This window comes from Xylona heveae (genome assembly GCF_001619985.1).
Source record: "Xylona heveae TC161 unplaced genomic scaffold L228scaffold_6, whole genome shotgun sequence".
NCBI classification, from domain to species: domain Eukaryota; kingdom Fungi; phylum Ascomycota; class Xylonomycetes; order Xylonales; family Xylonaceae; genus Xylona; species Xylona heveae.
The window spans coordinates 431,716-451,925 of record NW_017264198.1 but is presented as its reverse complement, the minus strand read 5'-3'; the positions used below and the strand labels follow the sequence as shown (position 1 = coordinate 451,925).

The 20,210-nt window shown below is 48.4% G+C and overlaps 6 protein-coding genes across 6 annotated transcripts; 2 read left to right on the top strand and 4 right to left on the bottom strand.

Moving 5' to 3' along the window:
• Positions 1–975: 975 nt before the first annotated feature.
• Positions 976–2,223, bottom strand: L228DRAFT_268604 (regulator of G protein signaling; the record flags this gene model as incomplete). Its single annotated transcript, XM_018335164.1, has 3 exons — positions 976–1,212; positions 1,273–1,978; positions 2,060–2,223. The coding sequence occupies 3 exons, from the start codon at positions 2,221–2,223 to the stop codon at positions 976–978; spliced, it is 1,107 nt and encodes a 368-aa protein (XP_018187666.1).
• A 1,014-nt stretch (positions 2,224–3,237) lies between these two features.
• Positions 3,238–9,078, bottom strand: L228DRAFT_283293 (hypothetical protein). Its single transcript, XM_018336104.1, has 2 exons — positions 8,800–9,078; positions 3,238–8,723 (listed from the first exon to the last, which is right to left on the bottom strand). Exons 1-2 carry the CDS (start codon positions 8,858–8,860, stop codon positions 3,733–3,735), a joined length of 5,052 nt encoding a protein of 1,683 aa, XP_018187665.1. The 5' UTR covers positions 8,861–9,078; the 3' UTR covers positions 3,238–3,732.
• A 255-nt stretch (positions 9,079–9,333) lies between these two features.
• On the top strand, positions 9,334–10,516 carry L228DRAFT_247732 (NADH:ubiquinone oxidoreductase subunit). The gene is made up of 4 exons (XM_018332714.1): positions 9,334–9,497; positions 9,574–9,702; positions 9,784–10,095; positions 10,182–10,516. Exons 2-4 carry the CDS (start codon positions 9,574–9,576, stop codon positions 10,209–10,211), a joined length of 471 nt encoding a protein of 156 aa, XP_018187664.1. The 5' UTR covers positions 9,334–9,497; the 3' UTR covers positions 10,212–10,516.
• On the bottom strand, positions 10,414–12,184 carry L228DRAFT_247730 (GTP-binding nuclear protein GSP1/Ran). The gene is made up of 6 exons (XM_018332713.1): positions 12,094–12,184; positions 11,834–11,982; positions 11,448–11,540; positions 11,223–11,376; positions 10,955–11,160; positions 10,414–10,880 (listed from the first exon to the last, which is right to left on the bottom strand). Exons 2-6 carry the CDS (start codon positions 11,900–11,902, stop codon positions 10,749–10,751), a joined length of 654 nt encoding a protein of 217 aa, XP_018187663.1. The 5' UTR covers positions 11,903–11,982; positions 12,094–12,184; the 3' UTR covers positions 10,414–10,748.
• Positions 12,185–12,928: 744 nt separating this feature from the next.
• On the bottom strand, positions 12,929–16,112 carry L228DRAFT_239121 (hypothetical protein; the record flags this gene model as incomplete). The annotated part of the gene is made up of 4 exons (XM_018331114.1): positions 12,929–12,946; positions 13,005–14,567; positions 14,619–14,808; positions 14,875–16,112. The coding sequence occupies 4 exons, from the start codon at positions 16,110–16,112 to the stop codon at positions 12,929–12,931; spliced, it is 3,009 nt and encodes a 1,002-aa protein (XP_018187662.1).
• Positions 16,113–17,806: 1,694 nt separating this feature from the next.
• On the top strand, positions 17,807–18,677 carry L228DRAFT_239120 (RNase P/MRP, p29 subunit; the record flags this gene model as incomplete). Its single annotated transcript, XM_018331113.1, has 2 exons — positions 17,807–18,350; positions 18,451–18,677. 2 exons carry the CDS (start codon positions 17,807–17,809, stop codon positions 18,675–18,677), a joined length of 771 nt encoding a protein of 256 aa, XP_018187661.1.
• Positions 18,678–20,210: the final 1,533 nt, after the last annotated feature.

Genomic DNA, 20,210 nt, shown 5'->3' with positions numbered 1-20,210 from the left:
TTTACCATTTACCATTTACCATTTACCATTTACCATTTACCGTTTACCACCTACTGCCTACCGTCTGCCGTCTACCGTTTCCCGTTTCCTGTTTCCTGTTTCCTGTTTCCCGTTTCCCATTTCCCGTTTACCCTCTGCTGTCCACAGTCTTTAGTCTGCTGTCCGCTCTGTAGTCAACAAAACACACCTGAATTGTGGAATGGCAACGATTTCAGGACTATTTCAGGACTAAATAGCACGCACAATCTTGCGGTACTGTGTAATGGTAATGAAAAGCATCTTAATGGTAGTAATGAAACGTATCAAGAATTGATCAGTCTATGCTACAATGAGACACGAAGATACGAAGACACTAAGATACTATGAGACCTGTAAGATCTACAAGATCTACAAGATCCAAGGCACGAAATAAAAGGCTTCAATGGAGAAAAAGAAAAAAAAAGGCGCTATTGAAAGAACCCGATCAAGGTGCTTAAACGGGAAGAATTTCTTTTAAAAAAAAAGAGAAAGAAAGAAAGAATAGAAAGGTAGTGAGAAAAGATTGTGGGAGAACAAACATGGCTCATAGAAAAGGATTGAATAGCAGACGCTGACGCTGACAGTTTTGGCTTCTGGCTTTGCTTCCGCTGGAAAAGTGAACGGTTCTACAGTACACGACAGTAACAGTAATGTTGCGATCGGGCGACAACTGCTCAGCAAACTCATAGTAAAACATGGCAAATCGAGTATCAAGTGAAAGCAGATGCGGCATGAGAGTAATGGCAGTAAATAAAAATATATTCAACGCTCCCTAGCACACCAGATACGCCTAACTCGATGTGATTGATCAGATCCCACGTGGATATCGAAGAAATGGAACGCGAGATGAGTTTTAGAAGAGAAGAAAATAGAGAAGAAAAAAAGAAAAGTAAAAAAAAAGGAGAGAAGGGAAATGAAGAGAAATGAAGAGATATAAAAACAGCATGGAAAGAAAAATTAGAGTCGTTTGCCAGGGACAAAGACGAATAGGATGACAAGGGCGGTGACGATGAGAATGGTCACGCCGAGAACCATGAGCGCCCGCTTATTCAGGAGCTGGCGGACAAAGGGCTCACGGATGCGGGCAAAGGACATGAATGTGTACTCGCTGTAACCAGCCAGAGCCATTATTGGATCCAGCGCGTATTGTTGAGAAGCCAGGGCATAGACGCCAACGGTGAACGGGAGAATGAGCTGCATGAGATGCGAGTCAGCATAGAAAAACAACTAATCAATTCAAACATGAAATCTCACCCAGCAACGTGTGTGGCGGGAGTAGTTGAGGAAGATGAGCGCAAAGGCAGTCCAGAAGGCACCAAACAAGCTCAAGAGCCCAAAGATTAAGCGGAGCATCAAGCTCGGCGGGACAAGGTTTCCGAGAGCTTTGGAGCGAAGGAAGCCAGGGAACGCATCTCTCTCCATGGCCTGGAACGTATAGTCCTTGGCGGCGTCAAAGACTTCGGGATCGTCTCGTCCATATTCTTCGATATTGTTGGTAACGTCGGTGACGATGCCCTGCGGCAAGACAATCTCCCTCTCGGCGCCAGGAAGCAGATAGGTGTACAGAATCTTTTCAGCAGAGGCACGGATATCGGCACGTGCAACAGTATGAGAGGGCGAGTTGGAGTCGGTAAGGTGTTCCGGTGTGCTCATAAAGCTCGAAAGTTGGGGGCGCTCCGAGGACTTGGACTCTTGAGGATGCGAACCGACACTCGACTGAGGAGAATGGCCAGTGCCAGTCTCAGATCTCAAAAACGCAGAAAGGCGCTGATCCTGGTTCTTCTCATCACCCCCAGCATGCATGGATGGACCAGCCTCGCCCATGTCGCCGAAGCTCTCGAGAATTGCAGACGATCGCTTGCTTCCAGTCTTTTCGGGATCGGGTGTTTCAATCAGGACGGATCTTCGAAGCTCTCGAACATAGTGACGGCAAAGAGACATGTGTTGGGAGACATCAAGCCTACAAATAATATTAGCTTTGGTTCCTGCAATCAATGCCTCCGACCTTTGGTCATGGGGGCAGAGGGAGAGGGAGACCAACCAAAAGTCAAGGTAATCGACCGATCGCTGCTGATCTCTCATGTAAATGTAAAACGAGAAGAGGTCCACGGGAGCAAGTGTGCGCCGACTCAGCACTTCGAATAGAGTAGGCAAGCGGTTTCGCGCTGCCTCCAGATGAGGTGGAAATGCACCTGTAAAGGACATGGTGATCCTTTTTTGTTTCTGATCGTAGATAAGGGATAAAAATTGCTCGGCAACTTTAAGAAATAACCGTTCAATGATCGAATGGACTTGTCAAAGTGGGATTCAGTTCAGGAGCGACGTTATTCGAGTGGTATCGTGAATGGCTAGCCACAGCTTGATCTGATTCGGATTGGAAAACGAGCGTAGAGGTTAGGAGAAAAAGAAAAGAAAAGAAAAAAAAAAAAATCGAAAGAATGATGCAGAATTGCAGGAGTCAAAACGAATGGAAGAAGGATTGCGCAGCAGAGTCGCGTCCTTCAGAGTGGGTTGGGTCAAACGTCTGGGAGTAAAATGATTAACGGAGGAGCTAAGGAGTGAGGCACTTGTTCGACTCGAGCGTCTCACACTCGTCAGGGGAGGTGGATCGATCAGAACACGCGAGGAAGCCTTTCAGCACACAACGAGGGGGGACTTCAACTGATTGTGCTTTAAAAAGGATCGATACCAGCCTGCTGTTATCCCTTGACAAGATATGTTTCGCGTGAGTAGTGATAATGTCCTTCACCACCATGCGACAATGGGAGACAAAGCCTGATGCCTTCTTGTCTCCCTCTCTCTCTCTCTCTCTCTCCCTGAGGACAATCAAGATGCCAAGTCAGGTTTGGAGTTAACCGAACAAGGAAATTACCATCTCAAATGCTCAACCAATCAGAGCCACGAATGTGGTTTTAGCGTGGTATTAAAGGGAAACCTGTCATGGTTGCTGGTCGCAACACCAAATATTTTGACCTGACAATGCACGTTACAACTCAACCACAATCCCATAAATGCCCGCATAAACCTTAAAATATCCGAGTCACAACAATAGCAAAACATATCCAGCTTTTGTATTATACTTTCTACCATTTCAATGCTTATTCCCAAAGTACATCTATGCTGTGATAAATATACCATGCATGCCCTCACCGCCTCGATTGCTTAGTCAGGTTTGACCTCCTTAATCTAGACTAGAGATGGGTATCATCAACACTATTTGCCATTATCGTACTGTACAATTAATGACTAGGCGCTATACTAAGCTACACGACCTTCGCTTGACAGATAAGGTAAAAAAGGCATATCAAAGATAAAGGGAGAAGATGCTATGAGAAAAATAGCCAAAGACGCCAATCAATGCAAATCCATGGGCGGTGATATCCAGCCCATATCAAAGAATCATACAACGCCGGTTTTTCATGAGTAGAGGGGAATTTGCCAGGGGTTCCGAAACAAGTCAGTTACAGCAAACATTAAAAAAAAAAGCAAAAGTCGTTCTCGTCCTTGATCTCAAGCCGATTAGAGACAGAGTAAAACGGGTGGAACGGAAATTGTCAGCGAGGAGCAAGAACCAAGTAATAATACAAGATCAAGAAAGTTCCACCAATTATGATACATCCCAAGACGTAGGACTGAACACAGTGATATCAGCCCGTGAAGGATGAAACAGGAGGAGCCCGAAAGGCAAAAGCAATCGACACGGGCGTGCATCCACTACCTGCGCCGCGGAATATGATGAGCTTGCCCCTTCTTGGCTTTCTTCTTCTTCGGATCCAGAGGAATGGCGACTGGGACGTCTTTGAGCTCCCACTCGACATAACGGAGCATGTACTCATCAATGTGGCCAGGCTCCTCTTCCTCATCTGCATCAGCCATCTCTGCATCCATTGCGTCATCCGGCGCGGCAAGACCTGATCCGGCAGCTTCGAGAGAAGTTGTTGTGTCCACAGTGTCAGTACCAAACTGAACGGTCTTGGAAGCATTTGGGAAAGCCGAGGGAGGTGGCATGAGTTCCCTCGGAGTGGACGGGCCACGCGTTTTTGGCGTCCCGACAGAGCTGCTCTCGTGGCCAGCCTTTTCTTCGAAATCGGCGTCATCTGTATGAACCATTTCCTTCTCAGCAAGTCTGGCGGCATCGCGATCCTCGCGGTCTTCCACCTGCTGAAGAGCCTTCTCTGACTCCATACCGCCAAGTACGCGATCCATGGCGGCATTTGCTGCCGAGTCCTCGTCCACAGGAGGAGCTTCATCACCGAGCATATCCCTGATACTGAGCTTATTGAAATAATCAGTCGTAAACTCTCCTTCTTGAATAACGACATCGTCCAACATGCGCTTCTGGTTGGACTTGCGGAGAATATTAGACTCAATCGTATACTCGGAAACGAAGCGATAGATATGGACGTCTCGAGTCTGTCCGATACGGTGACAACGATCTTGGCATTGCTTATCCATTGCTGGATTCCAGTCGAGATCGTAAAAGATGACCGTGTCAGCACCGGTAAGATTAATGCCAAGACCTCCAGAGCGAGTCGAAAGGATAAAGGCGAGGATGCGGTTATCATTGTTGAAACGGTCAGTGAGGATTTGCCGTTGTTCAATCTTTGTTGCACCATCAAGTCGGAGATAGCGATGGCCATGGATGTTCAAAAATTGCTCTAGAATGTCAAGGACCTTTGTCATTTGCGTGAAAATGAGTGCCCGGTGACCATTGGCCTGGAGCTCGCGGAGAAGACGATCGAGGCGCTGAAGTTTGCCACAGTCATACTGCAGCAATCGTTTGTCGGGGAAAGCAATGGACAAGCGGATTCTCGCTTCATGAAAAGGGTCAGACTTGTAGACTCTGGACGATCTTTGAACCAATTCCATGCCCTGCGACTGCAGCGCAAGTGGGACAAGGTCAGTGGCGACAACGGCTGGAGTAACGCATCCGAAAGCCTGAATGGTCGATTCTAGGCTTTGAGAACGTTCATAGATTGTCTTGACCATGTCTCGAAGAACAGAGGATGAATTCAGAGCCCAATTGGAGAGCTCTGCTTGCTTCTTAGGTCTCGGCAAAAGAGGGCGCTCCTGCAAGTCAAGAGTGAGACGTCCAAGAAGTCCCTCTCCATACACAGGTCGCTTTTGGGTGCGGAGAGAATTGATATAGACGCAGTGACGAAGCTCCTCGAGCCTCGAATATCTCGCGGCGTTCTCCATATACGCCAAGGTCGATTCCATGGATGATCCATCCAATCTCTTTCGCCAGTCAATCCGACCGTGCTGTCGCCTAAGCCGTTCTCGAAGCGCAGGAATGGCAGTGAGCCGGGAACTTTCAGTCATGCCATGTAAAGAACCGGCAGCATCTCCCGTAAATGAGAAATTCAGGAAATCGAGATTAGCCTTGTTCGAGAGATCCTCCCGTAGAAGGCGTCGCCGCACAAACAGATCTTTAATCTCAAAATCAGCTACCACGGATTTTGGCATTGCAAAAGAAGTGACAATCTGCCGAGTCTCAAACAAATCAGGGTGATTGCAGACTTTCCGAAGTTGCATGAGACAGTTGATGATCGACAAATAGTTCCCTGACGAGAGGGTCTCACGGGTTTGTGCCAGTGACATGAAGCCGTCGTATAGGAAACGTTGTCTCTTCGACAGACGACAGTAAACAACATGTTCATACTTGGCCGGCATTTGCTTCTCGACATCTGCCTTTAATCGGCGCAAAAGGTAGGGACGAAGGACCTTGTGCAGTTTAGTTACTATACCCTTTGCTTCATCGTCCATTGTTTCTCGACCGTGCTCAAGGATTTGCTCGACGGGTCTTCGGAACCAATCCGAGAATTCCTTTAAATCAGCGAAGCCGCCCATTCCAGACTCCCTACTGTCCGATGGCATCAAGAAGAAGAGAAGCGACCACAACTCCGTCAAATTGTTTTGAAGGGGCGTGCCGGTCAAAAGTAGGCGAGCGCGGGTCTTAAAGGTTAGGAGGGTTTGCCACCTTTGCGAGCGAAAATTTTTGATGTTGTGCGCTTCGTCGAGAATCATATAGTGCCAATTCCGTCTCTTGAAAGTTTGCTGATCCTGCAGGACAAGCTGGTAGGATGTGATACACACGTGCCAACGATCGTCGTCGAGCCAGCCCTTCCGCTTTTGCTTTCGCTCTTCTTGGGATCCATAGTAGGTCAGAATCTTGAAGCCAGGACACCACTTCTTGAACTCCATCTCCCAATTAAGCATAACACTGGTCGGTACCACGATTAAGTGCGGGCCCCAAACTTCATGTTCACAAGCTAAATGCGCCAGAAGGGCAATTGTTTGAATTGTCTTCCCGAGGCCCATTTCATCTGCCAAGATGCCATTGGTATGATTCGAGTAGAGACCAGCGAGCCAGTCCAGCCCATAGTGCTGGTATTCTCTCAATGTTCCTCGCAGAAGGAAGGGTAATGGCGTCCGTAGTCCGTGTGTTGTCTCAGATGGCTTCTCCGATGGTTCTTCCGACGCTTGCGGCTGCTGATCAACCTGAGGCTCCACAGACGAAGCAGATTCACCATCAGAAGGTTTTGTCGTAGGATTGGTCTCAGGCGAGGCGCGACTGCTTGGATGACGGCTAACTTCCGAAAGCTCCAGATTCTGCTCTACGTCGTCTGCTGGGGTGGGCTTCTCCTCAAGACCAGCGCCTTCTTGTATTTCAACAGTCTCCGGAGCGTGCGTCGCTGGCACCAATGGATGGTCTGGAATCAGCGATATCTCATCCATCTCCTCATCAGACCACTGAGCATTGTTCTCTGCGGGAACAGCCTCTGGCGGTTTGGGTTCATCGCGTGCCTGTTCAATTTCCTTTTTGGAGAAGAATCCCAAAAGCCCACGGTCAACATCTTCCTCATCGCTCTCTTCACTGGCATCCCCTGCATCTTGCTCGTCATCGTTTTCTTCTTCTTCCTCGTCGCTATCCCCCATATCATCGTCCATGTCTGTTGACTCGTCACTATCATCCATTAACGCTTCATCAACTTCTTCGAGCTCAACATCGGCCATATCGGCATCGACCATTTCGGCATCCGTGTCCTGCGCATTGCCTCTCTCGCTAGCCTGCTCATCATCTTCAGGTGCATCTTTGGCAGCATACAATGTGGAAAGTTCACTTTGCTCATGAGAAGGCTCTTCAGGTACATCGACGGAGCCTGGAGTGTCTGCGGCGATGGCGGAGTATTTTCGTCGTAGTTCCTCGATCGTTAGGCCTTCGTCATTGTCGACCTCTTTAACTTCATCCTCGCCGCTTTCAGAGCCGCTGGATGACATATTGCTCTCGGCGGAGTTGTCCTCCTCATTCTCGCTCCTGTCTGAGGCTTCGGAGTCATCGTGAGAGGACTGCACGTCGCTTGAGACCTCGGAGGACCTTCGCATTCTCCGCTTGTCCAAAAGGGCTGTAGATTGCTCTAACATCTGGTTCAGCGCCTGCTTGCCGAGTGCCTGCTGTTCTTCCTCCCACCGCTCTAGCCTCCTCCGATTGACCTCAGCCGTAACCATTTCCCATTTCTGTTGCAGGGCTTTTCGAACCTGCCTATATACCAGTATTGTAGCCTCGAGCTGCTCCTGGACAAGTTCTTCTTTTGTCTTTGGCTGCCTCCTCTTCCATTCCGCTGCGGCCGCATATGCAAGCTTCTTTGCCATATTTCGATGATGCCTTTGTTCTTGAAACAGTAGCCTTTGGAAATGGAGTGCCTGAGAGACGAGGTGGTCTTGATGGGCATATTGGCGGGCCGGTTCTTCCTGGGCATCCGGAATGTAAATTGAGCATCTCTCTTCGCTCAATATCCCTCCAGGAGCGATAGCATCAAGGACACGCTGTCTTATCCTTGCCTCCTTCAAAGCATCTTCGGCTGTGATGAGAGCCCCATCCTCCCCGCCCGTAGCATCATCGGCTTCTAGCCATTCTTGAAAAGATGAAAATTGTCGAGGTCGTAGCGCATGGTCCGGATGCAAGACCGGAACAGTAGGAGCGCGGACTCGAAACTTGAGTTTTTGTGGCTTAAACAGCTTTCCAACTCCTATTGTATCGTCTTCTCCGTCATGCCAGCCGTTGGTTTCCACGACGTTTTCGTCCTTCACCGTGACCCTACCAGAAGTGCGAGCGGATCGGCGAGTCGGTGGGCCGGAACGGGGCGCCGGAACGGGGGTGTCGGGAGCTTGATTGTGATGATGCTGTCGAAGATTATGTGGCGATGCCCTCCTCGCGCTTGTCCTCGTTGACGTGGTCTGGGAGCCGGGCGTTTTGGAGGCAGGCTTCGGTGGAGGTTGAGTAGGTTTAGTCGCGGCGGCGGGCCGTGACCGCCGACCGCTGGATTGAGCTGACGCATGAGAGACGGCAGGTTTCGATGTCGCAGGAGTCGAAGCAGCAGCGCCCCGAGCTCCATTGACCTTGGTGGCGGAAGATTGGTGTGCTGCCGCCCGCGTCTGTCGCTTCTCGCTCTGCGGCTGTAATTCCAGGGGCACCGCGTTCACACGCGACGATTTCCGTCGGCCACCTTCCACGAAGGACGTCGGACCATCGACGGCGACCTTTTTCCAGGGAGGAGACGTTGGTCGAGATGACGAACGTTCTCGAAAGAGCGGATCAGCGAGCTTCCGCTTTTTGAGCGGAGGTGCGCCATCGTGGTCCGGGGTGGCGGTGCCCTCGGTGGAATTTTCCTCGACTTTTGGAGTCTTTACTTCAGAAATGGAGTCTAAAATTGATTCCAAGGTTAATGTCAAGCGTGTCTAGAGATCTGAAAAGCATTGTTCGAGGAAAGCGTGACGTACCGTGCGTGCCATTTGTGTGGTTTTCGTGATCTGCAGGATCCGAAGGGCTGCGGCTTTGCATGTCCAAGCTGACGAGACACGATCCCTTACGACACGGCTGGCCCCAACTTTCCGCGTCAAAACGAAAGAAGCTGGGTCAACCCCGGTGTCAAATGAAAGCTACGAGTGAGAGGATCCCTGTGGCGAAGTTTGGCAGAGTTATCGGCTCCGGTGAGCGTGGGGCGATGAAAAAAGCATCAAAGACGTGTGATGAACAGGTATAGGCCACTTTCACCTTGGCCAGCAAAATTTGGGGACCGAGGGAATAAGAGCCTTGCGAGCAATTCGTTCACAAATCATTGCACAACTTCTCGGCTCGACTCCCTCTTTCGCTCCTGCCCAAATCGTTCCAACGAGCTCATAAGAAGGTAACCGAAAAGTACCTCGAAACACAGTAAACAAGCAGAGGTACCCCATTTATACCTCCTTATAGCAGAATCCATTAGCTTTCACTTTCCCCGTCTTTCTTCCCCCTCACGTACCGCCGTCCCTTGCCTCATTAGGCTCGTCGTAGACGCTACTTACTCCACGACAATTCTGGCGTGGACCAACATCGTCACATCACTGCTCCATGTTTCAAGTGTGAATAATTGAAGACCAAACATACAGAGGAAGAAGAAAAACTTGGCTGGTGATTTTTTTTCTCGAGGACTCCCAGTGTATGCTAATCGCTGGCCTGCGATGATAATTGTCCTCTGTCATTGGGGAAGCTTCTAACCTAGCTAACGACTTTAGATGCTCTCTCGACGGATATTGGGAGCGAGGCCTCTCGCCTGGGCCGTCCGACCAGCGATATCCGCCCCACAAAGAAGCCTTCCCCAGATTCGATGCCTTTCCCAGGCAGATGTCGAGGATCCTGGAATGGTGAATATTTTTGGGCCTTACTTTTGAATTCTGCTTTGCAATAATTGGTGATTTCGTCTCTAATAAATAACCTCCTCACAGAATGGCGGCTATATAAACCCTCCTGCTGAGAAACGTCAAATGCGAGACCCGTACGGCGACTGGTGGGACAAGCAAGAACGCCGCAACTATGGTGAACCGGTGCATGAAGACAATGATATTCTAGGCATATTCTCGCTCGAGGAATATACCCATTTCACTCCCGGTCGCTCGCTATTTTTGGTGGGATGCTTTATCGCAGCTACTGTTGGCCTCTGTGGTGTGGTCTACAAGTATTATCCAGACAAGCCCGCCACGCCAAGAACATTTCCAAATGGTTTGGAGGTAGAATTGGGGGGTCCGAATGCTTTACGGGTAAGTGATGGTTTGCATATTCCCCACCCTTTAATCGTCTTTTGAGCGATCAGCCCGACAAACATTCGGAAACTGATGGAAAACAGGCGCGGAAAGAAGGAGAGGATCAATATTAGCTCCTTATCTCGGTCCTCTTTCCTCCATCATACTTGGTCGTTTATTTTCCGGGCGAGAAGCATCTACTGTTGTCACTTTTTATATAGCGCATCAATCTCGACTTTACCTCGTCCACCGGTCTATCAGTTTGTGGTTCGCAATTAATCAGTAAATGTGCTTTCCTTCATTAGGCTCGGTTGAACTACGACATGAGAAATCTTTATCCGGGATAAAACTCGACTTTCACGCAGAGTAGATACATTCATGCGGGGAAAATTCTAAATAGAAAGCTCGTGATAAATTTATCTCTTTTTATCTTCATTCCAGTTCGTCGCAATCCACCCCCCCATCCAGCAGTAGGCCCACCTTGAGCTGTCATGATGAGCCCTTTCGCCAAGTGCTGAGCATATAAGATGATCGTAAAAGAACTACTAAGAAATGCGCTCTAAGCAACCGAGAGGAACAGAGTATTTCCCGCATGTCCAGCGGTGCGAATAGCTAAACCATATGGCTCCCCCAATCGCTCCACCAACAGAGAAGAGAGATGTCGCACACATCTACAAGTCCGCATCATCCTCATCGGGCAGGGGCATCTCAGCAGCCTCGTTCATCTCGTTCTGGTACTGAGCGAGCAGCTGCTGGTCGACGTTGACCTCAGGGGGAGCAAGAGCGGGCGCAGCGACAAACTCCTACAAAACAGTTAGTAAACAATCAATTTGTAAAAAATACCAAGAGTTTAAATTATAAAAGAGACAAAACGTACCAAGGACTGGTTACCGACGAGCTTGCGAGCAAGCCACAGGAAGGGCTTCTCGAAGTTGTAGTTGGACTTGGCGGAGATGTCGTAGTACTGAAGGTTCTTCTTCCGGTGGAAGGTGATGGTCTTGGCCTTCACCTTACGCTCCTTAACATCAACCTTGTTACCGCAGAGAACGATGGGGATGTTCTCGCAGACACGGACGAGGTCGCCTATTAAAAGAAAACGTCAGAAATTTCCTGCGTCTTAAAAATTCTTTGCAGCTGCCACTTACGGTGCCAGTTGGGGACGTTCTTGTAGGTGATACGGGAGGTGACATCGAACATGATAACACCGCACTGGCCGTTGATGTAGTAGCCGTCACGGAGACCACCGAACTTCTCCTGTCCCGCAGTGTCCCAGACATCGAACTTAAGCTCGCCCAAGTTCTAAATCACCCCAAGAAACGTCAGCGATTGTTCTGAAAGCCTAGAAACGGATCCAGAGTAAAGGTACGTACCGTGGTGAAGCCAAGAGGGTGGACCTCGACACCGAGAGTAGCAATATACTTCTTCTCGAACTCACCAGTCAAGTGACGCTTGACGAAAGTGGTCTGTACAAGGGGCGAAAGTCAGCTTCGATTCCTTTCTCTTTTTTGCTTAAAAATCGGTAGACGATGCGAAAAGACAGAACGGGAGCGCGGATGGTGGTAAACGTCCAGAGGAAAGCGAATCGGAAAAGCGAAGACGATCCATCACTTTTCTTTGAACAAAGGAAAAGAGCCTTCGTCGATGTGGGAAAATGACGGAGCAAGAGTGATCCAGCTTCAGAGGATATTGTAGGCTCTGCCAGGGGTTGGAACGAGAAACGGGCCGTAGAAAAGAATGTTTAATCGCGAATACCGACCTTTCCGGTACCACCGTCACCGACGAGGACGAGCTTGAAGGTAGGAACCTGAGGCGCAGCCGCAGCCATTTTGAAAGGATGATAGGAGAAAACGCGGAAAGTAAAAAACTTGTACGGAGACGCAACGGTCGTGGACTTTGTAAAAAAAACTGTTATCAAAAGTTAGCACGTCCAGCAAAACAAACTAACTGGAAACTTTTTTTCCCAATCCCAGAAAAAGCTTCCACAACAGAGAATTTGAAAAAGCAAAACTGAATCACCTTTTTCAAGCGTCCCAAGCAGTAGACTTGCCGAAGCGCTGGTCAGTTGCGATGGTTGCTAGGGGAAGTGATGATGAGATGTAGAGAACAGTGGGGCAAAAGGTAGGTTGAACAGCGAATTTGCCGTGTTGTGGTGTGGTCAAAGCGAAAGTTTGGTCACGTGATTAAAGGCCATCCACCAGGGCCACTTTCTTTCGCCGAGTCAAACAAAGAATGAATTTTGCTGGACAATTTATGCAGACGCATGATCTGAAATTTTCTAAGCCTATAATTCATTGAACTAAACAAATTATTTTGCATTATGAAACCTAATCTAAAACTATCATAAGTTACTCTGGCGTTTGTCGGTTATCTCAGCCTCTGTTCAAAATCATCAAAGATTCTTTACATCTACGTCATCGAAGCTCGACCCACTTCACGATGTTTTGGGCATTAATCACTCTAGCTTATTTCAAATCTGAGCTTCATTCATTATTCAAATTGAGCAAAATCTTCATAATACTACATCTTTAGAAGTATATGATGCAACGTAAAACGTATTCCCAGCCGAAAATCACTTGGATATCCTTGACTCTGCGAAAAGAAATGGAAGTTCGGTGAAATCAGTCTCATGCTCTACACAATGCAAGTGACGGCGAATGTTGCCCATAACTCTGTATCTCCAACTCTAAAATAATTTTTCTGCGAGGTAACAAGTGCACGAGGACTACCAAAGGTCTAGTAATGTTATTGCATGGGTATCGATGCGGAAATGAAAACGGGAAAACAGAAGAGCATTTATCATGAAAGCGTTTCGACCGAGACATTAAGGATTCGGCGTTCCTTATGAAACCACTCAGTGGTTAGAAACACCCTGCAAAAAAAAATTAGAATTCCCGGTCATTCGAAGAGGGGCTTTCAAATCAACTTACAAAAAGGAATGCCAACTCGCGGGTTCCGAGTCTACTTATATTCTGGCTAGCCTTCTCGTCAAGGGCGCCTTCAATCAACTCCCGCTTCTTCTCTTGGAGATCGATAATGCGATCTTCCACTGTGTCTTTGACAAGAATGCGGTGAACCTGGACTGGCCGCATTTGCCCGATTCGATGAGCGCGATCAATAGCCTGTTCTTCAATATATGGATTCCAGAATGGATCCAGGATAATGACTTGCGATGCAGCAACGAGATTGAGTCCTGCGTTGCCAGCCTTTAGCGATACAAGCATGATCGTGCAATCTGGATTATCCGTAAAATCGATCACTGCTTGATGTCGATGCTTGGCCGTCATGCTCCCGTCGTAGCGCCTGTAGCCCCAGCCGTTTCGGTCGACAGGTACTTCGAGAAGATCAAGAAGAGAGGTAAACTGGCTGAAAACGATAGTCTTTTGCCCATCTTTGCGATCGCTAATTTGCTGTAGAAGTTCGCATGCTTTGTCAATCTTTGCGCTGGAAACCCAGTCTCGCGCCAGGCGGCGCATGTACCTTCTCTTCGCCTTGACACTGCGCAAAGCTTCTTTCTTCAACTGCCCCAGAGTCTTGCGGGGCGCTTTGGACTCCTTGGCTTTGCCCTTTCCTTTTCCTTTGCTTCTCGTCTTTTTCTGAGTTCCGCCATTCTTCGCCTTGCTGAACGGATTGTCGCCTTGGGCATATTTTTCTTCATCCTGGTCATCCGTACGTTCATCGTCTACGACGAACCCACCCAGGCTGCTGGTCTCTGAGTCATCATCATTTTCGTCTTCGTCTCCGTCATCTTCATCACTCTCGGTAGCACTATCGACGTCTTCTTCTTCTTCTTCTTCTTCTTCTTCTTCCTCATTCTCCTCGTTCTCAGCCTCCGTGGGCATGTGCACCTTCTTGAAGGAGACATAGTCGATAACCCTCTTGGGTGAGATAACTTGCCGACAAGAAGGACATTTGACGACAGGGTCTTCATTGCCTAGTGTGAGTGCTTGCGATGGATCTGAGATTCTCGTAAAACACTCGGAACAAGTATCATGTCCACAAGGGAGGAATATGGCTGGATTTTCCACCGCATCATAGCAGACAGGGCATTCAAAAGCGGCAATCTCTTTGATCCTGGCCACAACATCGGGAGCCAGCTCCTTGGCCAGAGCGAGCATATCATTTGTCGAGAGCTCGGCATTAGCGGCAACGCCGAAATCCTTTATAAGGTGTGGATGGCAGCAAGCTTGCCGAAGTCGAAGGAGCAAGACGAGGATATTCGAATAGTTCCGACCAACCGTACCGGCCTTCAGATATTTGTTGAATTGCAGAACCGTTTTCGTTTCAAGAGCTCTATAAAACTCGCTCTCATCGTTATCGAACACGGCGTGCACAACTTCCGTCGTTCGTTCCGGCAGTTGGAGAATCGGACGACCATCAATTTTCGACTTCTTATTTCTACGAAGTAGTATTGCCTTGAGCAAGGCTTGCAGCTTCCTCATTGCCTGTTCCTTGCCGGCTTCGCTTGTACCCTTTAAGGGTCGCTTGAAATCCTAAAAGCTGTGAGTGGAACGCTTAAAGGAAAAGTTTGCGATTGGACATACCTTGTTGAATCTTTCTAATTCATTGTACGGTTTAATTCGAAGGAAACAGATCAGAGAATATAACTCCTCAACATTGTTCATCATGGGCGTGCCTGTCATGCAAAAACGTGTCGAAGCTTGTAGACAACAGGCTGCTCTAGCGGCCTTGGTGTCTTTATTTTTGATACATTGTGCCTCATCAAGAATTACCCTGTATGGATTCAGTCTCTCGAATATCGCAAAACTCAAAGCGAGAAGAGAATCCGAAATTACTTACCGGTGAAACCTACACTCATCTCCCAATAGCAGTAATTTCTCCGTGCGTACACCTCTGAGCGCAGGATTGGCCCTCCTAGCCCGTTTGGCACTCTCCTTCTGGTTGTATTCTGATGCGAGAGTGCCGTAGGTTGTTAGAACAACGTCATGCTCTCTGATTCGATTCCAAGTGACATTCTTTTTGTTTACTCCGTGGAGAAGATATGTTGTGAGACGATGGTTGGTGTTAACCTTGGTCTGAATTTCCCGTTCCCACTGCCTTAGAAGTGCGACAGGAGCAACTATAAGAGTTGTTTTCTGTCGAGTGTCGCTGGAAGGCCGAAACAGCATCAATGCCAGAGCTTGTATTGTTTTGCCCAAGCCCATATCATCAGCCAATATTCCCCCCTTGTTGGACCCTTCTTCCATTTTCTTCAACCATGACAAGCCAAGTTTTTGATGTTCCATCAACGGATATTTTAGGCCATCAGGTGTTCCTTCGCGGTTTTCAGGAGGTAGCTCCTCATCTGGCCGGATATTATCCAGAAGCGCCTTTATCTCCTCTCGGGTCTTAGTTGGGTCGTTGACAATGTAATCGTAGCGATCTGCTAAAGCTTGAAAAGCATCGCCAGAGAGGTTCGGCCCATACTTTCCGCTTTGTACCATATGTGAAAGGTGATTGAAATACGACGAGTTCGAGCCACCAGGCATTGAACGGTCAGCCCCGTATGGCATACCAAACGGAGATGGATATCCGTATCCATATGCACCGCCGTATTCGTTCGAGTACGGGTAGCCATACAAATTTCCATAGGGTGACGCTGGTTGGTATCCCTCTGGCACATTCATCCATCTCCCTACGGCACTCCCAAGGTTGCTTAAATGAGAACCTATAGTAGCCGATCCTTGCCGGACAGCATCCACAGCCGACGAGAACCGTGATCTTTCATCAGGTTTGTTGTAATGGTCTCTCCTTCCAGGTTGGATATCGAATGAAGCAGAGGAGTTTTGTGATGGCAAACGAGTGGAAGGCAAAGAGGGCAATGGCGACATGGCGTCTTCGAGATCATCAATATCAATAAAGTCCGCAGACGGGTTTAGGTTGCCATATCTCCGCGTACGACTCAACGCTGAGCCCGAGGCGGATGTCGGATGTAAGGGCGGCGACCGGGTGTTGTGCTGAAATTCATTTGCTGAGATCTCCAGTAACTCATCATCATCGTCACTGCTAACCCCAGATATTCCCGAAAAGTTGCCCATGAGAGGAAGTCTGGAATCTGCTGTAGCTGGGTCCTGCTTTACTACCGGACTTTGCTGTCGGCTTTCTTTTATCGTAGGGTAGGGTCTGGGTTTGGGTGGTTGACGTCTTGGCGAAGTTACCAGTGAAGTTTGAAAAGAGGGTCGCGACGCCATGGAAACGGCTCGATCCGATCTCGTCATTTCATCTTGTAAGCGTTTTGCAACTGCGGCGTCACGCTTTTCTTGTTCATATCTCTTTAGTGCCCGGATCTCGAGTTCCCCTTGACGGCGAAGTAGTTCTTGTTCTACGTCATCTCGCATTCCGAAGGAATCAGGTGATCCTGCTCTGCCAGGTGAAGTGCGCCTGGATTTGCTGTGCCGCGCATGGGATGGAGAATGTAATTCAAGGCTTCCTCGCTCCCGCTTTCGGCTTGGAAGCGAGTGTTGAAACATCGGGGAGGAGCGCGTCATCGATAATTGTGGAGGGCTTGAACCGGAGGAAAAAGAGGCATTGCTTTGTTCATTCGAAGTCGAACTGGCGAGCGAAGGAGAACTGATGGATCTTGGAGGAAGCGTTGAAAAGTCTACCGCTCGCGCTTTGGGGTAGGTATGTGGAGGGGGAGCTCGATTTCCGCCGTGAGTATCATGGTCAGAATATGCGGAAGGTGTCGCTACATTTCGATCGCCCATTTCTCTTTCCCGCCTTCTATGAGCTAGGTCAGTCTCCTGGCTCTTGATAGTGCGTCGCAACTCGTCTTCCTGTGCAATGTTATGCTCAGGGTCTTCTATAAGAGACCTTAGAAGAACCCTGTTCAGAATCAACTGCTCCTCAAGACTCTCTGTGCTCAATAAAGCGTCTGACATCACGTAGAGTTCCGATATAAGCCTGGGACAGCCACTACACCAAGACGTTGAATATTCGACTTGGATGATGCAATGACGACAGTCGATTTAGACAGTCCACGGATGGTAAAGAGGGGAGGCAGTGGCCAGTGTTCCCACCGGACCTAATCAACGACCTGATGCGTCACCCGCCGATCTCGCGATAAGATCTTGCGACCCGTATCAGTCCTGAAATAAATAATTCCCGTCCCAGGTATTAGAAAGCGCCTTTTCAGACCTGGAGTGCGACGAAGATGGCTTCGGAATCGTATTGTGGGTTCAGGTTCTGAACATCGTTGACCGTGCCGCGCGCCCGCAGTTGCTGTGATGTGAATGTAGCGTAGACAATGCGGAGGAGTTGGAGCGAATGAGACGGGGGCGACAATCCGGGGCTGGACACAGCAGACAGGCCCTTGTAAACTTCTATCGACAGTTCCCAAGAAAAGACAACCGAGGCCCTGCAGTCCGATAAACTCCGAATGTAATGCAAAATCCAGGAAAACCAAAGACTTAATCAAAGGCCGAGAGTTTGACGACGCGTCTAGAGTGTCATGGATCATCCCCGAGGCTCGTTGGCTCGATGGCACTGAACGATCTAATCGGCTCGTCGATAAATTTTCGCTTGTCAGATGAATCTAATCACATCTAATCTCATCAACCATCTACAGTCTAGTAACTTAGCAATAATAATCCGCAGTTGTCCTCCAGAACGACCAAAATATCCGTCGCCCTTCCTAAGTATTTGCAAAACTTATTGAGCCAGATGCTACCCTTCAGCACGAAGCTTGCCTCCTCTTGAACTACGCATATCTACGAAACACGGGCACACAATCATGGACCAACCACGTCCATCTGCCGATCATGACCACATCGCCCACCAGCTTCTAAGCTCCGTCTTGCCTTCCGCCGAGGACGCAGACAGGATCTTCGCCGAGAAAGTCAAGCAGAAACCGCTCTTCTTACGGCCAGCTGAGACCGAATTGGCTGATGCGCGGGAGCGACGGCGTCGAGAACGGCTCAATCGGAAACACCATTTCCGCATGACAAGACAAAAACCCAAGCCGCTTTCTGCCAAGGAGAAACGGACGCTGAATGTCTATGCGCTCGATGCGCCGTTGCGGAAATACTCCATATATGAACCGCTGCACAGGATGTGGTTGGGCTACGCACAAGAACTTCTCATGCTCGGAGAGGGACCTGGCAAGCAGACAACTGTGAGCGCGCAGGCAGCTGCGAAGCTGACGAGTGCGGATTTCCACGGCGCGCTGATTGAAGTTGTTCGAGCGCGGTCCGGAACAAGGGTCGGACTAAAGGGCATCGTGGTTCAGGATACAAAGTTTACGTTTCAGATTATCACGCCTAAAGATGAAGTTAAAGGTAAGTCGGCCGGGGACGGACGCTGGGCGGCGAGCGGTGGTTGCAGAGTAGGAGGGTGGAGGTTTTTGTCAATATCAAATGCTAATAATTATTCTGACAGTTATTCCAAAAGAACACGCCATCTTCCGCTTCGAAATTCCTATCCCTATCCCTCCTCCATCCGGGAACGAATCAGGACCAACTTCTTCTCCTGCTTCTGTACCCGTGCAAGCTGACCAAAACCAACCGCGCCCCTTGGTCTTTGAGCTGCATGGGAACCAATTCCAGAACCGAGCCGTCGATAGAGCAAATAAAAAATTCAAACAGCACAGTCTTGACGATTTATGATCCTGTAGTCTTCCGTTTCAGTCTTCGGTCTTGTCAGCTCCAGCTTAGTTGCTTCCCTTGTCGACAATGTGGAGACGCTCAGCCTTGAGAGATTCTTCGTTCAATCGACATGATTCGGATCCCGTGACTGCATAATCTCACGGCATCTAAGCTGCTCAATTGTCAGTTGTCAATTGTCGATTATCGACTGCTCAACTGAATTAATCTCGCTCCAACGCTCCAACGTTTATACAGGGCGGAGCGGGAAAAGGCGTGTCCTCGGTGTTCGGCCGGGCGCCGTTTCCGGGAAGAATCCCGTTCGACTACCCCCGCATTGCCTCTTTTCTACGGAGTACGTATTGCCACCTGGACCTTGTACCGAAACTTTGCACGTCGAAACGTCAAAGGCCGAAACGGTCAGTCGAAACGTCAAAATGTCGAAAACGTCAAAACGTCAAACCCGTCCAAAAAGACAGAGAGACAGAAAGACAGAAAGCACAAGAGTCAGAACCACCAATATCAGCCGTCCTCAACCAAACCTGTTACTTGTCAATCTTTACTCATCGTTGAGTATCATGAGACAAGACAAGATCAGACGAGATGAGACGAGACGAGACATGGGCATGGCATGTCAATTGTCAATGTCACTTGATCTGTACACGTCTTATTTTCATCATCTTATACATGGGATACGACACGACCGACACCTGCGACACAGACGACACAGACACAAATTCCATTGGCAGAAGATACTTGACAATGGGTAGATAAGGTTGACAATGGGGCGGGCTAAGAATATTGGCGAATAGAGTCAACGGGAATAAAAATCTTGAGATAAATGAGAATAATCAACGGGGCCAAGGATACTTACAAATAAAGTCAACGAGTCAATAGAAATAAAATCTTGAGATATACAAAAAGAGTATCAAAGAACAATATAACTGGTATTGGAATCAAGTCAATCTACTTTGTAAGGTACTTTGTAAGGTAGTTTATAAGGTACCTAGGTAAGATAAGGAACTATCTCTGGAAGGCTGAAGCCCCGTATAAAAGGTGCGGAGAGGGGGGAAATATAAAAATATATAGTTGTTAAGAGATAAAGCCCTACGACGACGACCACCACCACTACCACCACCTTGAATACGGATCCAAGTAAGCAGAGACACCAGCAGCCAATGAGTAGGAACCGAGTAGCAGATCAGCAGTCAATCAGTAATGAATAGATATCAAAATAGCAGAGACCAGCAGCATCAATGGAGAGAGAAAAAAAAACTCTTATTCTTTAATGGATGATGATGATGAAAAAACAGCCTAAAGAGGCTTTGCTCTGATTTGACAAAGGCTACCCGAGGGGAAAAGTGACTACACAACAACAAAAAAAACGCCTTTTTAGCCCACAAGGTGAATAAACTTGAAAAGCGAGAGAAAGAAAATAAAAAAAAAAAAATAATAAACGGTTTGCAACCGCAAGACGCCTGGAAAACGGAAAAAGGAAAAATCAACCAAAAAAGGACAATTCCAAAAATGGGGGATGCCAAAGACCCAAAACGGCCG